Here is a 22,754-nt window from a genome sequence, read left to right as displayed (position 1 = left end):
TTGCACACAGTCACCCCTGGGACCGCACACCACTAAGGCACCTTGGTGATGTTTGCTGAGGGAGGGTGTGGAGAGTGGTGCTCAGCTTCTTTCCTCACATAAATTCCCCACATAGGCCAGCAGTCATTCAGCTACAAACTCACCTCAGTCACCTCTAACTGATAATGTGACATAGGGAGGAGGCAGTACCTACTCTAACATGCATGTTTTGCACCTGTAACAGAGTATTTCTATACATTCTGGTATTGCTATTGAAAATATCTGGGTATTTCTTCCGCCTCTGATTTTCGGTCAAGTCTTATCATCCCTCTCTTTAATTAACGCTTGTATGAGTTGTGCACACACACACACAGTTGTCCTGTGTAACAGTGAAAACACACCGGGCACGTAAGCGTCGCGTATAACCCGCGAAGCGTATAACCCGCGAAGCGTATATACGTGCCTGATCGCGCGTCTGGCCATTCATACCCGGACACGTATTTCTCCGCGCCGGTCAAAAAGCGATCCTCTACGGTAATTGTAGTGTGTGTGTGTGCCTCTCTGTGTGTGACTGATCGTGTGTGCCGAGAGGTATTATTTGGCCAGCAAATCACCAGACCAAGCTCAATCTTTTAAGATTGAACATTAGTCTGGGGAGTCTGCTCTGTATTTTCTACTGCACAAGAGGTGTGATCAATAGGCATAGTTCAAATGACTCTGCACGCAATTGGATAGTCCTTCAACCAGTCAGACCAACGATCCGATCCGGGTGACGTACACAACAACAGGGTTTGAGCTGAGCTCCATTCTTTTGGCCACCAGCGGGGCTAGCTGGTCAATTAGGCTTTTACCAAAGCCGGTCGGTAGTAAGGCACACACATCCTTCTTTGGTAGGAATTGTTCCAGGGCAAGTTTCTGTTCCGTTTTCAAAGAAAACTTGCCTTTGAAATCTTTTAAAACGGCAGCGACAGCTATCTGTCAGCAGGATTATGGAAAAACTACTGGCCTGATTTTCATGAAACTTGAAAGGTATAGCATGGGCCAAGAAACAAACACACTTATTATTTTTCACTTTCATTAACACATTAACACTGCGTTGGGATCCCGCGGGACAACACAAATCGGGGGAGTTGGCAGTTATCAGTTTTAACTTTGCTGTGGTTTGCGAGCCATGGATGTATAAAGCCAGTGACACACCAACCCGATAATCGGCCGTCGGACAGTCTGGCGAGGTCAGCGACTCGAGTCTGTTCAGTGTGTTCTGTGCCGTCGTCCGTCCGAGGAGCTGTCGGCCTTCATTTTGGCCGACCTGGCTTGTTGCGTCGGAGGGCGGGCAGTCGGACTCAATGACCAATCTGATTGGTGGAGTGCTAACCCGGAAATGACGAGCGGGATGAGCGTGACTAGAGCCTCTCAAAATCTGACAAATCTTTTAAACTGACCTTTGTCGATCTGAAATGAAGACAGATTCAGCAACTGCACGGCCTATTTCTCGCTTCAAATGTTTTCAGAAACACGTTTCGGTGAACTATTTTAGTAAAATATGAGATCGTATTCTGAACAAGCCGCCATGACCGGCTTTGAATTTCCGGAGAAGCCAGACCCACGTGACGCGTTCGTCCAATCAGCTGCCGGTTTTCATTTTTTGGGCGACAATACAGATACAGAGGTTATGGAGACATATTACACACTTAAGTTGGCGTCACTTCGGTGTGTTCTGAGGCACTTTTTGGACCTTGGGGAGCCGACTGTTCAGTCCGAGTGCCTTTTCTGCCAACGGTCGGCCGTCGGGTTAGTGTGTCAGGGGCTTAAAGGGAACGGTGAAAGAAGAGGGTCAAAAAATAAACTGCAGGTCTCTCTTTATCTTTAGATACTCCCCTACGCATCTGTGTCTGCTACGCTTTGGGGGCAGTCTTGAAATAGGTCTTTCTGCTGCATCTGATCTGACTGGGTTCTAACGCCTTTGGCTTCTTTTGCATACAAATGTGAAGCTCACACACTCTCATCGAGTGTGTCACTGTTCTCACCATAACATGAATACATTTACACTAGACTTACGTAACCCAATTTAAAAAAAAACGTGCATTCTAATTTTGCAGTCTGTCAAAATACACAACACTTCTGTACGTGTTTTGTTTTCAATGTGTTTTTCTCAAGGGAGATATTACGCACGGCCAAAGTAATGGCGTACATGTGAGCAAAAGGCCTTCAGCCGAGTATTTACTCTGCTATTTTGGTGACCCACACTGGGATCCGCCTCGCACATGTGTTTACCACATAAGTATGGGTACAGTCCACTTCAGTTGTTGGGAGTGATGGTTACGTCTGAGATGTGAACTTGATAGCACCTGGTTCAAACCAGCTGCTGACCATAATACCCACTGTCAGTGTAGCAAAGCAAAACAAAAGCTCTGTCATAAATACAGTATGTGCGATACATGACAATTACTACCCAGAATGGTAAGAAGACCCTGTATTTTCTCTAGTCATTCACAGATTCAGATCTCTGTACTAGCTGTAAATTCACAGCTGCAGCCGGTTCCTGATGATGATGATGATGATGATGACGATGATAGTGTTTTCTCCTCCTTTATCCCCGGCTGCAGGGCCATGTTTACTCTCTGGGCTCGACGCTTTCTGCCGCACTGAGCTTTGTCATCGAGCCAGAGCTGGAGGCGGAGCTGGGGGAGGAGATCCAGAGGCTGTTGGAGCAGATGCAGGAGGAGAAGCCCGAGAGCAGGCCACTCCTGCAGGTAGAAACACTCTGCTGACTCTTCCTAACTGCTGCAATGATTTATGGAAAGGTGTGAAAAGTCAGAAAAGAGATTTATTGCCCCAATAAGTTGCACTTATTTCATGAATATGAAATAAACAATAAATACAGAAACAAATATATACATACAAAATAGCTGTTGCATACGGAAAAAGAGGCTGAATGGGTTGAGTGCAGAATGTGCAAACAATAGGCTCGTTGGAGATGAGCCAGGCCTGCGCACAATCGATCAGCGGCGATCGGCGCCCAATGCATGCCGGTTAGACTTGTGTCCGACTTGATCCCGACTTGCTCTGACGTCAGGCACACGTAGGCAGCGATAACCTCACGAGATCAAGGCGGCCGCAGTTTATAGAGCCAGGCGACGCAGCTGCTCTCCACCGACTGCAAGACCCAGGGTATGATGGGAAACGCCTGGCTCTCAGCTGATCTAACAGTTGATTGGTTCAAAATCGACTCAACATGATGGCTTTTTTTTTATATAAACTTTTTATTGTTTTTGGAGTGGAGGGATTTGAATTGCTATTTGTCTGATTTAAAGGCTTATTCTGTACAGAACACATGTTGTGTGGCTGATAATGACGTTTAGAAGTCAGAGAGACTAAATCCGTTCAGATTACGGATCATCTACAGTCTGTTTATTAACATCAGCAACAGATCGCCTCGAGAGCATTTTAACAGCTACTCTGTCATAATAAAAACATCTTGAGACTGTGTACGAGCTGATGTATGGGTCTGATAATATTTTAATAAATTGGAATCGGACCTAACAGGATGGGAGTGTTTCTGTTCAGACTGCTTGAAACGGCTGGAAACTGTCCAACTTGACCGTAGCTTTTTGTCACCGCCCCCCAGCTGCTCTCGTCCACTTTACAGGCGAGGAGCACCTCATCTCCAACGAGCCTAATATATAATATGCGCATGGGCTGATTTATAGTCCAGGATGAAGGATAATTCAAAGTGTAGTGACTAGGGGTGGGCGTTGAGTATCAGTGACCGTGACAGTGGGGGACCGGGGCCAGCCATCTGAAGCGCAGAGTCTGGTATTAATTCACCGAGCCACGTCTCCGTGAAGCACAAAATGGCAGATGTGGAAGAAGTTGCTGTTTTTCCTCAACACTAGCTGAAGTTCGTCCAGTGTTGTTTCACAGTAAGCGCACGTTGGGGAGAAATATCCCAGGTAGTTTAGTGCGAAATCCTCGGCTGCGAAGCCGTACAAGCACACCAACGTGTGGAATAATTAGAGATTTCACCGATTGGGTTGTCATGGCATTCAGATAATGAAAAAAATAAAAATAAAGTGTCTGAAAGAAAGCAAGGCAAGTGTTTAGTTAAGTGTTAAATTAGGTTCACTTCAATGCACGTACAAAATGAGTGGGATTGCATGGTTTCTTTTTAACTATTTTGTGATTAAAAACAACAACTTAGCAGTACAATTAGAAAGTAAGGCATACGAAATTAAGTAAATGATGACGCGATCACTAAGTATTAAGGCCCTATCTTACACCCGGCGCAGCGCAGCGTAAAGCCCGATGCAAGTGTCTTTGCTAGTTTAAGACCGACGGCGTTGTCAATTTCCGTCGTTTAAATGGCAAATGCACCTGCGCCCATCATTGCGCCCATGGGCGTGCTGGTCTTACAGGGAGGTGTGTTCAGGTGCATTCTTGGCGTATTGCTATCTTGAGGCAGCGGGAAGTGATCGTGCCATTGACCAACAAAAACCTGGTCTAAAGTCAATAACGCAGCATTTCATTGTATTTTAACAGCTAATTAGTAAAATGCGCCTAGGCTCGTGCACAGCGCGCGCACACTATTCTTGTTACACACACACAGGGAAGCGCAGCAGCACACAAACATGCAAAAGATTACATATAAAAAATATTACGGTGCAAATCCGCCATCATAATAGCAATGTGCCAAGATACAAACGCGCCTGGCTTTTAAAGGGAATGGGAGATGACACTCTTATTGGATTATTGCATGTTACGCCCAAAACACACCTATGAATTAACGAAGACACTAAGTACAACCCTTTTGAACCATGCGCCTGGCGCACAGACCCTTTTTTTCCGCCGTCAAACTAGCAAAAGTGGATTTGGACACGCCCTAAAAGCACCTGCGCTAGGTGCTTCACGCCGTGCGCTTAGATCGTTAAAATAGGGCCCTTAGTATTTATTGCCATTTCAGTTCATTCTAGAATTTCTTTCTGCACACACATAGGAAATCTTCAATACCTAAAAAAAACTAACATAGACATAAAACATAAGCCATAGCCATATGAGCCAAAGAGATGGCAACACGTGTGTGTTGTCAGCCCTGATAATGTCCTCACACAACAAGATCATAGAATACATCCCAGTACAGCACTGCATCACTATTCCTTACAGTACATGTGCTTACAGTGAGTCTGTTTTTCTCTTATGACTGTTAGATGAACTGCTGTGATTCTCACCGAATGTGGGGAGTCAGCGCTCTTGAGCAGCATCAAGTGGAAATGCTGTGTCAGTGCAAATCACACACACTGGGATTTACACTGACACACTACACTCTATTGCAGTCACACTCATAAGTCCCTTCACTGTCAATCTGTCACAACATAAACTTTAACAGGGCAAAACAAAAGTACAAAGTAGTTAATAATACTAATAATGAATAGTAATAATAGTAAAAAACTTAAATTTTTATATCAAATCAAATTTATATGTCACATACACAATCATACACAATACAATGTGCAGGGAAATTGATTGTGTTCCTGTTCCGTCTCAATAAAAACAATAACAATAAAATCCATAAAAAATAGATCATAAAACTAAAAATATAAATATATAAATATAAATAAATATATCCATAAAACCTACGAGCTAAGCATAGTAGTACAGTTAACGTGATGCTAGACCACCGGCCCTCGGGAGGCGGGGGAGAGATGAATGTTCGGAAATAAGAGGTTGCTGTGGCCCGCCGTACAGGTTAGTTTGACCAGCGGGCAGCAGCGGTGGCCGGAGCGAGCAGCTGCAGCGGCCGTAGCGGGCAGCGGCCGGAGCGGGCGATCACGGGGGGACATCCTCAGCGGTGAAACGCGAACGGGGGCTGGAGTATAACCTAGCTAGGTGGAAAGCTAACGCTAGCCGGCCACCTGTATCCGCTCATTAGACAAAAACTGGACTACATCCAACTTCAACGAAACTCCCAACGGGAGTTCAGAGACTGCTGTGTTTTTGTTGTTGTGGAAACAACAGTGTACCGGACTATCCAGACTGTTTCTCTGTCGCCGGGTAAGAGTGGAGATGGTTAACACGGACTTGTGCAGAAATGAGCTGCTCATTAACCGGTGATCACTGGACGTCAGTGAGTAATCAACATTATTTAGGAGTTACTAAACACTATATTGACTCTAGTAAGGATAGGGATTTTTTGTTTTTTTAGTTATACTTGGAGGAATTGTGCAATAATGACAGATTCACACATTTTTCTTTTGTTTACAGTAAATAAATAATTACAAATCTTAAAATCAAGTTCATAAAGTCACTTTCTTTGCATTCATTTGATTCCCAATCAAGATACACTGGTAAAAATAGCTTTCGATTGTTAATATGTACTTAAAAACCGTTCTGAAATACAAAATAATAGAATTTTAATGTGATGTGATAAAATATGCGATTAATCGTGATTAACTATATATATATATATATATATATATACTGTATATACAGTATAGAACATATTTCATTCACAAAATGCAGCTCAAGCACTTCCTTACAGAATAATATAGAAAAGTTATGCTTGCATTTAAGGATGTGATGGATTGTAAATTGACTAGAAAATATGTGATTTTAAAAGAAATGATAATGCCAGGTCTCATAATGTTATACTTAATTTACCTCAATAGTGCATTCTGTAAGTGTTTTACAAGTTTCACAGAACACCCTCACACATCTTAGATGTGTTTGTTGTTCTCTTCACATAGAGAAGAAATTATTGAAATGTGTGCAGATAGATTGTTACCATGACAATATGTGACAAAAATCAGCTCCTGCACACACTAGATTTATTGAATAGCTACATATCGTTCATGCAACCTTGGTTCAGGCATTTCATAAAACAAATGACAATACATATATAGTGGTGCTCATAAGTTTATGAACCCATGCTAAAGTTGACTAAAAAGAGGAATACAAAAATCATCTTTTGGAAACTGATCTTAATGCCTTAATTAAAACAATTGGACTTTCTCTGTGAATGAATAATGTATCATAAATAAATAAATGTTATTCCTTAAAATACAGGGGGCATAAGTGAGTACACCCCTATGTTAAATTCCCATAGAGGCAGGCAGATGTTTTATTTTTAAAGGCCAGTTATTTCATGGATCCAGGATACTATGCATCTGGATAAAGTTCCCTTGGCCTTTGGAATTAAAATAGCCCCACATCATCACATACCCTTCACCATACCTAGAGATTGCCATGGTTTTATGTCCATCCATCCATCCATCTTCATCCGCTTATCGGGGTCGGGTCGCGGGGGTAGCAGCTCCAGCAGGGGACCCCAAACTTCCGTTTCCCGAGCCACATTAACCAGCTCCGACTGGGGGATCCCGAGGCGTTCCCAGGCCAGGTTGGAGATATAATCCCTCCACCTAGTCCTGGGTCTTCCCCGAGGCCTCCTCCCAGCTGGACGTGCCTGGAACACCTCCCTAGGGAGGCGCCCAGGGGGCATCCTTACCAGATGCCCGAACCACCTCAACTGGCTCCTTTCGACGCGAAGGAGCAGCGGCTCTACTCCGAGCTCCTCACGGATAACTGAGCTTCTCACCCTATCTCTAAGGGAGACGCCAGCTACCCTCCTGAGGAAACCCATTTCGGCCGCTTGTACCCTGGTTTTATGTTGGTTAGCCTAATAGCTGGTTTGATTTGCATTGAGAGATGATTTTATGGAAAGTACCCCATGCCAATCTCTAGGTATGGTGAAGGGTATGTGATGATGTGGGGCTAGTTTAATTCCATAGTATCCTGGATCCATGAAATAACTGGCCTTTAAAAATCAAAATATGCCTGCCTCTATGGGAATTTAATATAAGGGTGTGTATACTTATGTATTTTAAGGAACAACATTTATTTATTTATTTACGATACATTAATCATTCACAAAGAAAATTGGTGTCCTTAAAGGCTGGATCCTAATTTTTTTAATTATGAATTAAGATTATTTTTTTATTCCTCTTTTTAGTCAAATTTAGCATGGGTTCATAAACTGGAAATCTCAGAAAGACAGAACACGAGGAGCAACACATAGAATCACTACAAACAAACTGACAAAGAACTCAGAGAACAAACGTATACAAGGAGGTAATCACAAAACACGACAAAACTGAAAACACAAAATCAGCCAGAGACAAACACTAGAGTAAGCAGTAAAAGCAACTAATGACCAGCTGTTACACTTGAACTCAGAACCGAAACAACAAAAAGTTTGATGACCTCTGGCCACAGAGCCAGGACTATGACAAAGCCTGCACATACAGTATATTCACACTTCATTCAGTTCATTCAATATATTCATACAAGAACGACGACCAACCCTCAAGTAATCAACCATTCTGATGCTGTAGAGATTGTAAAGCTCCTTGAGGCAAATTTGTGATTTGATATTGGGCTTTATACATCAAATTGACTTGACATCCATTAAAAATAACACATGAGAAGGGGAAGGGGAAGTTAAAACATATCTTTGAGGCCCTTTGGGGTACATTTCATGAACATTGAAAGATAATTGTCTATTGGTAATGTCAACAAACCTATATAAGCTATCTCAAACTTACAGAACAGTAAAGTAATGCACCCACTCATTAAGAAAGTAAACGTTCTCATAATGACAATAAAAAGGGAAATGAACCCGTGAACATCCATAATACATCATATAATGAAATGCCTGACACAGTCCACGTGATGGAAACATAGCTTTTCAAATGTACAATCAATCAATCCAAATTATAAGAGACTTTGACAGGAATATTCCATTTACACACAATATGCATCCTATTATCTTCTGCCTCCACCCATACATGTTTTTCCTTTCTTCAAGCGAGACTGATTTGTCCAAACGTAGTCATTGGGCCCTATCTTGCACCCAGCGCAGCGCAAAGCCCGACGCAAATGTCTTTGCTAGTTTAAGACCGACGCAGTTTTCCGTCCTGCGCCCACGACGTTTAAATAGAAAATGCACCTGCGCCCATCATTGCGCCCATGGGCGTGCTGGTCTTACAGGGAGGTGTGTTCAGCTGAATTCTTGGCATATTGCTATCTTGAGGCAGTGATCAGGCCATTGACCAACAAAAACCTGGTCTACAGTCAATAACGCAGCATTTCATTGTTATTTTAACAGCAAATTAGTAAAATGCACAGCGCACTCACACTATGCTTGTTACACACACACAGGGAAGCGCAGTAGCACACAAACATGCAAAAGATTACATATAAAAATATTACGGTGCAAATCCGCCATCATAATAGCAATGCGCCAAGGTCCAAACGCGCCTGACTTTTAAAGGGAATGGGAGATGACACTCTGATTGGTTTATTGCATGTTACGCCCAAAACACACCTATGAATTAATGAAGACACTAAGTACAACCCTTTTGAACCATGCGCCCGCCGCACGGACCCTTTTTTCCACCGTCAAACTAGCAAAAGTGGATTTGGACACGCCCTAAACGCACTTGCGCCATGCGCTTCACGCCGTGCACTTAGATTGTTAAAATAGGGCCCATTGTGTTGTTGTTGTTCGCTTAATATTACAAACCTGCAAGTGTAATACTCCCACAGGACATCCTGTCTCTGGCTGAAGCAAGGCTGTCTCATACCTCCTCTGCAGCTGTGTGCCGGAAACTGTCCTCCGTTGGGCGTCGGGTGCTATCGATCGAATCCGTATCAACCTTTCAAGGTCTTTTTATCATCTCAATTCACACGTCAGCGTTTGGTCTCGGCTGCGATATTTCTCCCAGCACTAATTGCTCTCTTTGTATATCCACAGATGGACAGGAAGGCTCCTGGGAGGCAAGATGGCAGCATCCCAAACCCAGATGTCTGCTTACAAGACTGAGCTTGGATGATAATACCAAAGACCTGTGTGTTGACACTTCTGTCAAAGTAAATGGTCTGTCTAGGCAGCAGGTATGTGACAGTTTTAGCTATATTTATAAAAGAATTGTGTGCACATCCCAACTTCTGGAAGGTGCAGGACAAATGAGAAATACTAAAGTGAAAAAAAATATAATGTCTGCAAAACTGCTTTAAGCTCCCATATTTAATACAAAGACAACGTCTTTTTTTGTCTTTGTCTTTGTTGCGGACATTATATTTTTTTCACAGTTTTAGCTATAAACATTTTTAGGAAGCTCCTGCTGTGGAGGAAGAAATCATTTAAGTACACCAGAATGTGCCGCAGTAGGCTACAGGTTAAGAGCACTGAAGCCTCCCTTTTACACTTGTAAAGCTAGCATTTTAAAAAGGTAACGTTAGCAGTGTTTTCCTTAAGTTTGTGTAAGACTTAGGTGTAGGGCTGTTTAATTAATCCAATTTTTTAATCGGGATTACGATTTTGGCTCCTAACGATCACAAGAACAGAGTGAAAAATCGATTATTTTGCACATTACATTTTGCAAGTAAACTCTTTTTAAAACGGGAAAAGGAAGGAGGCAAATTTCACAGTTCAAGGTGTTGTCACTGTTGATTTGTTTAACTGTTTCACTGTTTGTTTGTTTTTAAATTCAAAAGTTAATGACTAATCGTGTTTAATAATCGTGATTTTAAACCAAAATAATCATAATTATGATTTTTTTATCATGATCGGGCAGCCCTACTTAGGTGCAGGTAGTTCGCAGGGGGTAGAGAACCTTCCTTTACGAAAACGTTGCATTTTTGAACCATTATTATTTCCATATCTAAAATGTTGGAAAAGCTAAAGCAGATGATACAGTGGGGAGAACAAGTATTTGATACACTGCCGATTTTGCAGGTTTTCCTACTTACAAAGCATGTAGAGGTCTGTCATTTTTATCATAGGTGCACAACTGTGAGAGACAAAATCTAAAACAAAAATCCAGAAAATCACATTGTATGATTTTTAAATAATTAATTTGCATTTTATTGCATGACATACGTATTTGATCACCTACCAACCAGTAAGAATTCCGGTTCTCACAGACCTGTTAGTTTTTCTTTAAGAAGCCCTCCTGAGGCCTGTACTACGAATCAAGATCAACATGCCCTGGATTTCTTTCAGTTATCCGGCTTCATTAACCCTAACAACCACGGTTCCTCATAAGCTGTGTCACGACGCTGGTTATCAACTAGTTCAATCAACCCAGGGTTTCCCAATCCAGCAGCGCGCGCGTTCACATAAAAGAGGCGGTGTTTGCATAAAAGAGGCGGTGTTTGCATAAAAGAGGCGGTGTTTGCACACCACGACCTATCGCAAACATCTACCAGAGCCGCATATTTTAAACAAGAAGAGCAAACTATAATTCTACATAAATATGAAGAACACAAACACCTTTTACAGGCAAAATGCAGGAAGGAAAGCTGGCAAAAAAAGCTGATGCTGTTTTACGTAAATCACAACGCTTTTCCTATCGATATCACTTCCAGTGGTGTAGCCTACGTGATAGTAAGCTCCAGGATTTCTATATAAGCTACCCACTTAAAAATGCCCAATGACACGTAACAACATAGGCTACTTTCCATTATATTTTTGATAAATTTTGAATTGTCATCCGTGCTTTTTTCTTAACATCTATAGGCTGTATAAAGGTATTTTTACCGTAAATTGGTGCATTAAAGTGTATCGGAATGCAGGAAATGAAGTCGTTGATGCTTAAAACTTTCCTGGGGGAGGACACCCAGGCCCCCCCACTATGATATGCCCCCTTCCTCCCCAAAGGCAGATTCTGGCCAATATACAGTAGGCTACAGTACACCCACTATAATAGTATACATTAGACTACACTGGTCACTTCCCCATCAGTCAGGCACAAGATCTGACCATAATTACACTTTTGCTTTCCGTGAACTGTCGTTGCTTTAGCCTTTTTATTTCAGTTGAAACCCTGGCAGTGGTAAGTGATCATGAGAGAAAATAAAAAAATATCAAAACATAATTCTAACCGATGTGCGTATTGGCAACACACGGCTGAAGAAGCCAACATATGTAGCCTATATGTAATTCCCTCCGCTTAAAAAGCTACAACTTTCATAAAGATACCCATCAGTGAATGTTAACGGGGTTGGCGGTCTCTAAAAGTTTTAACTTTTATGAGCGCACCCCTCTCTCCCCCCCCCCTTGCTCTCTCTCTCTCTCTGCGCGCCGAGCTCCACCTGATCTTCTAAGAACGGTGATGCCGTTATCAACCAAGTATTGATTGGTCAGTAGGCAGTGCTTTAACACCGGTTGATCTCTAATCTCCAACTTAACCTGCTCCCGACCAGGTTAGGTGTTCAGCATGAGTTACCACAGCGATTGAACCCGATAACAACTAATCCACCTTCGTGGTACAGAAAACCCTGGGTTGAACCTGAAGTTAGCTCGTTAACGCCAAATCTTACTTCGTAGTACAGGCCTCTGTTCTCCACTCATTACCTGTATTAACTGCACCTGTTTGAACTTGTTACCTGTATAAAAGACACCTGTCCACACACGCAATCAAACAGACTCCATCCTCTCCACAATGGCCAAGACCAGAGAGCTGTGTAAGGACATCAGGGATAAAATTGTAGACCTGCACAAGGCTGGGATGGGCTACAGGACAATAGGCAAGCAGCTTGCTGAGAAGGCAACAATTGTTGGCGCAATTACTAAAAAATGGAAGAAGTTCAAGATGACGGCCAATATCCCTCGGTCTGGGGCTTCATGCAAGATCTCACCTCGTGGGGCATCAATGATCATGAGGAAGGTGAGGGATCAGCCCAGAACTACACGGCAGGACCTGGTCAATGACCTGAAGAGAGCTGGGACCACAGTCTCAAAGAAAGCCATTAGTAACACACTACGCCGTCATGGATTAAAATCCTGCAGCGCACGCAAGGTCCCCCTGCTCAAGCCAGCGCATGTCCAGGCCCGTCTAAAGTTTGCCAATGACCATCTGGATGATCCAGCGGAGGAATGGGAGAAGGTCATGTGGTCTGATGAGACAAAAATAGAGCTTTTTGGTCTAAACTCCACTCGCCGTGTTTGGAGGAAGAAGAAGGATGAGTACAACCCCAAGAACACCATCCCAACCGTGAAGCATGGAGGTGGAAACATCATTCTTTGGGGATGCTTTTCTGCAAAGGGAACAGGATGACTGCGCTGTATTGAGGGGAGGATGGATGGGGCCATGTATCGCGAGATCTTGGCCAACAACCTCCTTCTCTCAGTAAGAGCATTGAAGATGGGTCGTGGCTGGGTCTTCCAGCATGACAACGACCCGAAACACACAGCCAGGGCAACTAAGGAGTGGCTCCGTAAGAAGCATCTCAAAGTCCTGGAGTGGCCTAGCCAGTCTCCAGACCTGAACCCAATAGAAAATCTTTGGAGGGAGCTGAAAGTCCGTATTGCCCAGTGACAGCCCCGAAACCTGAAGGATCTGGAGAAGGTCTGTATGGAGGAGTGGGCCAAAATCCCTGCTGCAGTGTGTGCAAACCTGGTCAAGAACTACAGGAAACATATGATCTCTGTAATTGCAAACAATGGTTTCTGTACCAAATATTAAGTTCTGCTTTTCTGATGTATCAAATACTTATGTCATGCAATAAAATGCAAATTAATTACTTAAAAATCATACAATGTGATTTTCTGGATTTTTGTTTTAGATTCCGTCACTCACAGCTGAAAACCTGCAAAATCGGCAGTGTATCAAATACTTGTTCTCCCCACTGTACATACACTCAGAAACACTCAAAAAGCCAAAAGACAAAACTTGCTAAAGAAGTCCACTACAACCATCATTTAGTTAGTGTCGATGCTCACATTGATTTTAGATTCATTCTGATTAGATGGTTCCCAAAACGGCTTGGGTGCTGCACCTAGCCTTATAATGGTTATAATGGCTTATAAAGCCTCATTCTGGATTTTAGTATCTTGGCATGTATGGAAATTCCATAGTAATACACACATATGCCAGCTGTCTTATTATTTTATGTCCTAATGTTGGTTGCCAGCAGTATAATATGATTTAATCAGCTGCAGGGGATCATGAAAAGAGACTCTGAACACCTGTTTATGATATTTTTTTCAACAACGTGATGCATTTCGCATCCAAAGCTATTCGGCTCCTAGGGGTGGGTGTCTTTGGGTGTGCTACTATTTCAAATTAATGCGATTCTTTGTTTTGCGATTTGATTCAGAGTCAATACTCGATTTAAAACCCAATTCTGGATTGAATAAATCCAAAGGGGTGCACTCTTTCCAGGCTCTTACTCCACTGAAATGCAAAATGAAACATACAGTTAAGCTAACTAGTCATAATGAAGGTCACTCTCTGACCAAACAGGAAAATACAAACATCATGTGAGTTTGCAGCTTTGTTTATGGCTTCACCCGACCAGAGTTGGCTGCAGTGTGATGGTCAGCTGGTCTTGTTTGTTCGTGTTCAAAGTATCCACAGATACAAATACAGTATGTGTGAATTATTTGTAAAGCTGATTATTAAGTTATTACATCCAAAATGTGCCTGCAAGATAACTCTAGCAGGTGCTGCACTCTGATAACGTTCCAAAAATTTTTTTGGCATTTGTGAATCGATTCTGAGTAGTAGAAGGTAAGAATTGCGTGTTTTGTTTCCAATCCCTATCAGCCACCTCTATCAGCTGTCAACAAGTCGCATGCTAAAACCAATCATCATTGCATTGATCATAGTACTTGACACTTTTCCACTATTCTTCAAACGAGCCATAAGCAAGCATTAACAGTGTGTCAGCTGTCTTACCTTAAACTGTCTATTATTCCTATTTAGTTCCTGTTCACCACCACCATCCTAATAAAATCCAGAGCCAGACCTGGTCCATAGATGCTAATAGTTCATTATGCACTCTTTGCTAAAAGTGAGGTTTTCCAATCTTTCCATTAGCTCTCAGTCATGCGCAGCATCTCAACAATGACAAAATTGACCAAGGTTTCTTTAGCTCCGCTTCAGTTTTGCAGTTATACAATCTTTTTTTTACACCCATTCACGTACAATTAAGATTATTTCTGCATTCAGCTGAAACAAATGCCTGTGTATACTAACACCGCGTTCTGCAGGTGTGCGGGGGCTGGGACTCCTCTCTCTGGGCGGAGGATATGGACAGCGGTGAAGGAGACGACAGCATCTTGGCAGACGAGTTGGACTGCAGGTCCCACAACAGCTCCCCAGTGAGGAGGAGAGCCCAGCAGAGGCTGAACAGAGTGAGGGGGGCTCTCAATCGCTCCTGCTCTGTCCCAGACTCCAACAACCCTCCTTGTCTTTCCCCTCAAACTCACGGAGATATCAGTATACCCATATCTGACCTCACAGAGATCGGAGCGGATGAACACTTGAGCTGCAATTCGGTGTGGAGTAACAGACTTCAAAAACTCGACCGGGGCAAGTCCTGCGAGTCGTACCCACTGAGTAGTACTGAGTATTGGGCGAAATCTGTTGTGGACAACCAAATGTCACAAGGAAATGAGGGCGGTGCAGAGACGTTATGCAGTGGGGAAACAAAGATTCAACGTTGCCATGAATGTGAATCGAAAGACTGCACCCAGGATTCAGCATCTTCCTGTACTTCCTGTCAGGAGCTGGAAATCGAGCACGGCCCTACTGAGGACCAGAGCTTGTTGAACCACAGACTCTACGTAACTAATAACTACATGACCAAAAGCATGCTGTGCCTCAATGAAGAATCTCAGGATGAGGTGAGACAGTGCCGGACGGCTCTCAGACCTCTGACTTTGCATTTGCATGTCAGATTGTTTCTTGTCTGGTGCTGTTATGGAAGCCCACTAAAGAGTTGTCTGTCTGCAAATGCTGTAAGTGGCCGTGGCTGTGAAAGAGAAAGATGGAAACATGAAAATGTTCTTGTGGTGGGGGTGGGGTGTATGTTTGTTTAGGAATGGGAACAGTTGGATTAACTAGATGTTTTTTAATACGGTATCTTCTCTTAAACGCTATGTAATGAGTAGTAGCTTGAGAAGAAGCAGAGTTAAGCTAAATTAGTCTATATCCACGACGTTCCACTTCCGGGATTGCTCCGGTGCCGCCGGATGTCACTCTTTTCGGGCCGGATCTCCGTTACCTTCCACTTTCTTTCTTTTGTAATTTTAAACTCCGGACGATTTCTGAGGACTATGGTTAACTACTCCTCAGATCTCTGCAGGGTAAATCCAGACAGCTAGCTAGACCTTCTGTCCAATCTGAGTTTTCTCAGATTGGACAGATAGTCTAGCTAGCTGTAGCTAGTTTTCTACACGACTAAAACAACCTTCCCAAGGCTAATTTGCAGTGGCACCGCGGCTCCGCCCGGCGCTTAGCACCGCCCGAGACGATTACGATTGGTTAAAAGAAATGCCAATAAACCAGAGCACATTTTTCTCCCATCCCGGAATGCTGTGTGGACTAGCCAGACCCTCTTTCGCATCACTGTGGAGGAAGGTCTGGCAATGTGAGACTAAGTTAAATAAACAGCTGTTAGACTGACAAAAAATCTTAACTCAAGTTCCATGTTTTGAACCACATCAGCAGATGGAGTATGCTTAGTAGATATCGAGTCATTGTACCTAAGTATAAAACTTATGTGATAACTGCTGGCTGTACCGCAGGGGCAAAATGAGACTTCTTGTGGGCAAGGCAGTCGGCGCGGTGCTGATGGCGATATTGCGCATTTGCGACTGTGCATGGGGGGTCTGCTGAGGGTCTCAGCGCCAAGCTGTGTACCTCAGAAGATTTTCTAACAACAGGGTCGCTCACACACCGACTAGCTACAGGACCAGGCTAGCTAGGCTACAGGCAATTGGCTAGCTACAGGACCAGAAGGTGCAAAACGATATATGCCGATTCAAATATGACGGCGCTTTAGCAATGCTGAACAGTGCTTTAATAAAATGTTGGCTGAGCAAGTAAAAAAACACAACATAAAAGGATGGCCATTTTTGGAGTCAATCTGACAGCTTTGACCGTGCTGCACATGCTAAACGCGCTGACCACAAGGAGCATTAAACAGGTTTAGCTAGTAAGTGGACCTTGTGTTATGATTACGTTTTGTCTACTATTTCTACTTTCATCATTCTACTATTTGTCCTACTATTTCTAAGGTCAAGAATGAACTTTAATCCCAATGCTTTTTTTTTTAGCTTCATAGCTAGCTTTGAAGCCAGCAAGCTAAGTATCTAACGTTAGCCAAACAAATTTTATACGGGATACTTTAGCTATGAGACATGATGCTGAGGTCTGCTTAACTTTTTTAATTTACAAAAATAAACTATCTCCTTTAAAATCTGTTGCTGTTGTCCATTAATATAACCTGTAATGAAACTTTATTTATATTAACTTTATACTCATTACATTTATTCATACAGAAACTGTTCTGGCGAAAAACGGATATTACTGAGTTATGTTACATTTTCAGAGGGTAGTGTTCAGTCTCTTCGAGACAGCGTAATCCCGTAGGAACTCAGCAATAACAGACCAAATCAAGCCAAAGTAGACGAGTGAAAACTTCCATAAGACAAACCACTGCTGAAGGATGGAACATTCTAAAGCAGATTTTGAGAATAGGGATTACTTCAGTTTGAGTTGAAGTCTACTGAGGGATCACAGTCTGTAACTTATTTCTCTGTTAAACGGGGTTTCTTCTTCTTTTTTTTCTATCCAGTGGATCTCTCTGAGAGAGATACTGACTCGGTGTGGACGCAAGCTGACAGTTAATGAGCTATGGGCTCTGTGTTACACCTGCCTGTCCTCACTGCAGACCTACATTGACTTTCCAGGTGATTTTAACCACTCCTGCTCCTGCAAGAACAATTGAGATCCCAATAGGGTTGCACGATATGAGGAAAATATCTAATTGCGATTATTTTTTACTGATATTGCGATTGCAATATGATTCACGGTATTAGAGGGAATGATCATTTATGTATCATTCTCATTTTCATTGAAAAATATTAAAATGAAAACGATTTATAGTGTGATTTTTGCAAGGATCTGTACCAAACAAAGATTTTTTCTGTAGTCTGTAGGATACAATTTCTATGCTGGGACGTCTCTGCAGCATCACAATACTTAATTCAGAATGGTTTGGCACATATTTAGCTTTTAACAAATATTGTGCCCCCCTGCGATTTGGATATTGCAGTAGTACATATTGCGATTTCGATAAAATTGCGTTAATCTAGCTCACCCAGTAAGAGCGTGCGCCCCATGTAGGCTGAGGCCTTTGCAGCGGCCCGGGTTTGAATCCGACCTGCGGCCCTTTGCTGCGTGTCATCCCCCATCTCTCTCCCACCTTTCCTGTCTATCCACTGTCACTCTGAAATAAAGGGAAAAAAGCCCCAAAAATAATCTTTAAAAAAATTGCATTAATTGTGCAGCCCTAGATCCCAACATATTATGTAAGAGCACATCCTATTTTTTATATTTATTATATATATATATATATATATTTTTTTTTTGTCGTCTGACTTCTCTCTTTTCCATTAGCCTATCTATGCCTGGACACACTGCATGTGGGCTGCGAGGGAGAAGTACTTTTCCTGAAACCTAAAAACATCGGTAGGTTCACTTAAGTCCTAAAGTCGGCTGTGCTGCTGCAGAACAATGAAGCCCAGCCATCAGGCTAACATTCTTCCATTTTTGATATATTTAGGTGTTTACTTACAAAATAGATGTTGAAAATGCACTCTTTACCCTAGTGAAGTAGTCAACAGTGTCTGGAGGCTTTTGTTGACTTTAATAACTGACTCTCAGTGTTCTTTGCAGGATCCCGAGATGAGTTTTTTCTCGCTCCTGAATATCAAGAACATGGAATTGTGACTGAGAAGGTTTGTCTGTCTGATGGGCCTTCATTTATTTATTTTTTTTAAACCAACTTTCTGATCACCAATCATTTGCTTTAATTTTACATTTCCCCTCTTCTATTCTTCTCTGTCTTGGCTCAGGTTTGTGTGTATGGTGTTGCTGCTGTTCTCTGGGCGACAGCCAAGTTCAGTTTATCACCTCATCAAAAACTGGCAATGCCTCGCAAGCTGAAGAGACTGCTCCTGGAGATGGCAAAGAGGATGCCCATTGAGAGACCTACCATCATCATGGCTAAAAAAGTATTACTTTTGTTTTTACTTTGACATTATAAGTAGAGGAGTACCCTCCATTTTGACTTTTGTTTTTATTTCTGTTTGTTTTCTATATTTCAATTCAGTTTTATTTTATTTTGCTCTGTGGTTAGGAAACAATCCGAACATGGTTGTTTTGTGGTTTGAATTCTATCATCTACTGGCAGGACCTCAGTGAGTTAATACTGAAAGCAGTGGCAAGAACAAAGTGACGTGAATCATGGTTCACTTCACAATGTTCCAAAGGTTTAAGGAAACACAAGGATATATACATGTTCTAACAACCTCTCCATTCGCTTCGATGACGTGAGAGTAGATAGATAAGAGAGAGGCTCCATAGGACAGTAGAGGACAAACAGATAAATCTTAAGGAAGGAAAACAGTGTAACAATTTATGATACAAATGTATGATACCAATTAAAACAGAGGATAGGCTTTGTTCAGAGTTTTCACTGAATGGAATGTAACATATTCTGCTGACTTATTTTATTCTGCCCTTCTGTCTATCAAATCTTGCTCTGGAAAGCACTTATAATTGCATATCATTGATTGAAACGTTCTCTATGAAAAGCCTGATTTCATTTAAAGGTGCTCTAAGCGATGTCGCACGTTTTTTAGGCTACAACATTTTTTGTCACATACAGCAAACATTTCCTCACTATCCGCTACCTGCCTGTCCCCTGAACACTCTGTAGACATCCCAGGCTCCAAAAACGGCAACAAAAACAATCTGTGCCAACCTGCACCACGAAACATAACAAACAGTGTTCCAGCCAATAATCGACAAGAAGGATTTGGGGGTGGGGGTTAGGGGGGTTAGTGCGCGGAAGCACGGTAGGGAGGGGGCGGGGACGGGATGAGGAGGAGGGAGGGGCGAGCTAGTCTCGTTTTCTTTGAAAATACTTCGAACGTCAAACAAGAATTAACGTCACCCAACATCGCTTAGAGCACCTTTAAGAGAGGAAGTCCCTTTATAAGGTATACCTTTATTCTGAATAGACGTATCGTTTGTGAAAGGCAATCACTTATTTGTGCTTTGCACTTGTGCTACCAAAGGACTGTCCTAAAACAAATAATCATAATTTACTTACATTTTTATGCGGTCAGTCATTTTAAGTAGTAGCTGTTTGTTCTTCAAATACTGGATGGTTTATTTTCAAACACTTCTGGAATTTCAGGGCACAATTAATTCGGACATTATTGGTGTCTGTCGGTGATTGTGTGTGAAGTGTCCTGTACTTTTATCGCATTTGCTTTTCTTGTAAATCTGTTCCAGAGCTGTCGTGACTACTTATCTTGTCAAGGGACAAATGCCGAGACTGTGTGGAACAATCTCATCAGCAGAGTTCACCCGGTAAACCTTCTTTTGTTTTTCACCGCTGCATTAATTTGTCTTTATTTATTGTATACTAGTCACAATGTCAGGGTCATTTGTTTCTTTTTTTAACCATCCTCTTACTGTCTGTCCTGTTTTGTCTCATGGGAAAATCGGATCTCTCTATTGTAAAGAACCAATTCTATTTCCTTTCAGCCAGCCGCAAAATCCAGTGATGCAGACGATTTGAGTCCACCTGAAACTTTACAGAGCTCATTTGAAGACTCTGCGCTAAACAGTGGTAGGACATCTTCACTTTATGGATGACCCTCATGCAATATACAGTAGTTTACCTCAAAATGTACATAATATACACTTAAGGGCCCTATCTTGCACCCGGCGAAGCGCAGAGCCCGACGCAAGTGTCTTTGCTAGTTTAAGACCGACCCAGTTGTCAATTTCCCGTCCAGCGCCCACGTCGTTAAAATAGCAAATGCACCTGCGCCCATCTGTGCGCCCATGGGCGTGCTGGTCTTAACAGGGAGGTGTGTTCTTGGCGTATCGCACCATTGACCAACAAAAAACCTTGCCTAAAGTCATTAACGTAGCATTTCGTTGTTATTGTAACGCCCGCTTCACCGCGTGGAGTTTTGGTGGCATAGTGCCCGTGCCATATATGATCTGCTCGCGCGCTTTCACATCACGCACGAGCAGATCGGTTTCTTCTCCTGAAAATCTCTCCTTCCTGCTTAGCAAATCCACCATCATAATAAATGCGCCAAGGTCCAAACGCGCCTGGCTTTTAAAGGGAATTGGAGATGGCACTCTGATTGGTTTATTGCATGTTACGCCCAAAACACACCTATGATTAAGACACTAAGTACAACCCTTTTGAACCAGGCGCCCGGCGCACGGGCCCTTTTTTCCAACCTTAAACTAGCAAAAGTGGATTCGTACACGCCCTAAACGTACCTGCGCCAGGCGCTTCACGCCGTCCGCTTAGATCGTTAAAATAGGGCCCTAAATGTGCCAAATATTAGGAAGACCATTTCGATCGTGCTATTGAAACGCACCGCCAATTTGTTGTTGTCCTAAAAATTTCACTTATTTTAACATTCATGGCAGGAGACAACTCAGTAAAGAAGGGAGCATGGCTTTTAACTGGGATCTCCGTAGTAGCCGATCTTCCTGATATTTCCCACATTGGGTGTAATTTACCGATGTGCATTGCATGAGACAATATCACTGATATTGTATCTGGCATTGTTGTAACTGTGTGTAGGCTTTGTGCCCATGGCCACTGAGAGCCGACTGGCTCCTGTGCCTGGCCCTGTTCCCCACAGCTATCCAGTCAACAAGGAACTCCAACTCCCAGAAGCCTTCACCTCCACTGCCACGCACTTCACCCCCATCATCCTGACCAATGAAGGGGACTCAGAGGAGGAGAGCCAACACTTTGGAGCTGCCGTTGAAAGGTAGGATGTTCCAGAAAAAGTGCAACTATTATCACTTTTTTCTGTTTTTCAAAAGCACATTTCTAGGTAAAATTAGTTTCATAAAATTTAAAGGAATAGTTCGACCTTTTGGAAATATACTAAATTTGCTTTCTTGTTGAGTGTTAAATGAGAAGATGTTAGCTTAGCACAAAGGAAAATTTGTGCTAAGCCGTTTTCATATTATACCAACATTTGCAGCATCCTGAGCCTTTTTGGTGAGGTTCCTGGGAAATCTCAGCCCAGAGTAATTAATTAATAGTAATAATTTTGATTCTCCCCAAAACAAGTTTTATTTTTATTTTTAAAGAACTATACAAAAAGTGGTGTGTGGAGGGTGGGGTTGGGGTGAAGAGAGAGCTAGCCTGGCTCTCCACCTACCAACAGCTCTTGTTCTGTTTATGTACCGATAAAATACATTTTAAAAATAGTTTCCGACAAGTTTAAGAAAGACAAGTTGTGGTTTTACGAGATATTATGTGCTGGACTATTTCTGAGTAAACTGACTTCCTGCTGGCTTCACACACAACGCACATGAAGGCCATGAAATAATTGACTGATACATATCTTATAGATTTTCCATTTTTGGACTGAATGTATAAAATTCGGATTATAGAAAATAGTCACTTTGTGGTGTTTGTGACGCTCTATTCTCGCCGTGACTTATAGTAGAAAAGAGAAAAAGGAGATGAGACGACACGATGACCTAAATTGAGGACAGCTACGCTCGTTATTGTAAGTGCAATGAGAAGTTAAAGTCAGTACTTTATCAAACCGTATGAATGTGTGTCCCAGGCCAGGATAGGAAATGAACTAACAATGTAAAGATCAACAAGCCACTGACACATATGTTCACATTTGATTCATTCAATAA

At 42.4% G+C, this 22,754-nt stretch overlaps 1 protein-coding gene across 1 annotated transcript in view; it reads left to right on the top strand.

Moving 5' to 3' along the window:
- The window catches only part of kndc1 (kinase non-catalytic C-lobe domain containing 1), a 67,182-nt gene that overhangs the window by 14,517 nt on the left and 29,911 nt on the right, over positions 1-22,754 (top strand). Inside the window, 11 exon segments of the mRNA XM_078273768.1 lie at positions 2,586-2,732; positions 9,577-9,694; positions 9,785-9,924; positions 15,029-15,664; positions 17,620-17,734; positions 18,444-18,515; positions 18,723-18,784; positions 18,902-19,060; positions 20,349-20,426; positions 20,604-20,688; positions 21,670-21,862. Of these exon segments, the coding sequence (XP_078129894.1) occupies positions 2,586-2,732; positions 9,577-9,694; positions 9,785-9,924; positions 15,029-15,664; positions 17,620-17,734; positions 18,444-18,515; positions 18,723-18,784; positions 18,902-19,060; positions 20,349-20,426; positions 20,604-20,688; positions 21,670-21,862 (1,805 nt within the window).

The sequence above is a fragment of the Sander vitreus genome, chromosome 17 (genome assembly GCF_031162955.1).
Source record: "Sander vitreus isolate 19-12246 chromosome 17, sanVit1, whole genome shotgun sequence".
NCBI classification, from domain to species: Eukaryota; Metazoa; Chordata; class Actinopteri; order Perciformes; family Percidae; genus Sander; species Sander vitreus.
Note: the sequence above shows the minus strand (reverse complement) of the source record. Positions and strands in the feature narration are given on the sequence as shown.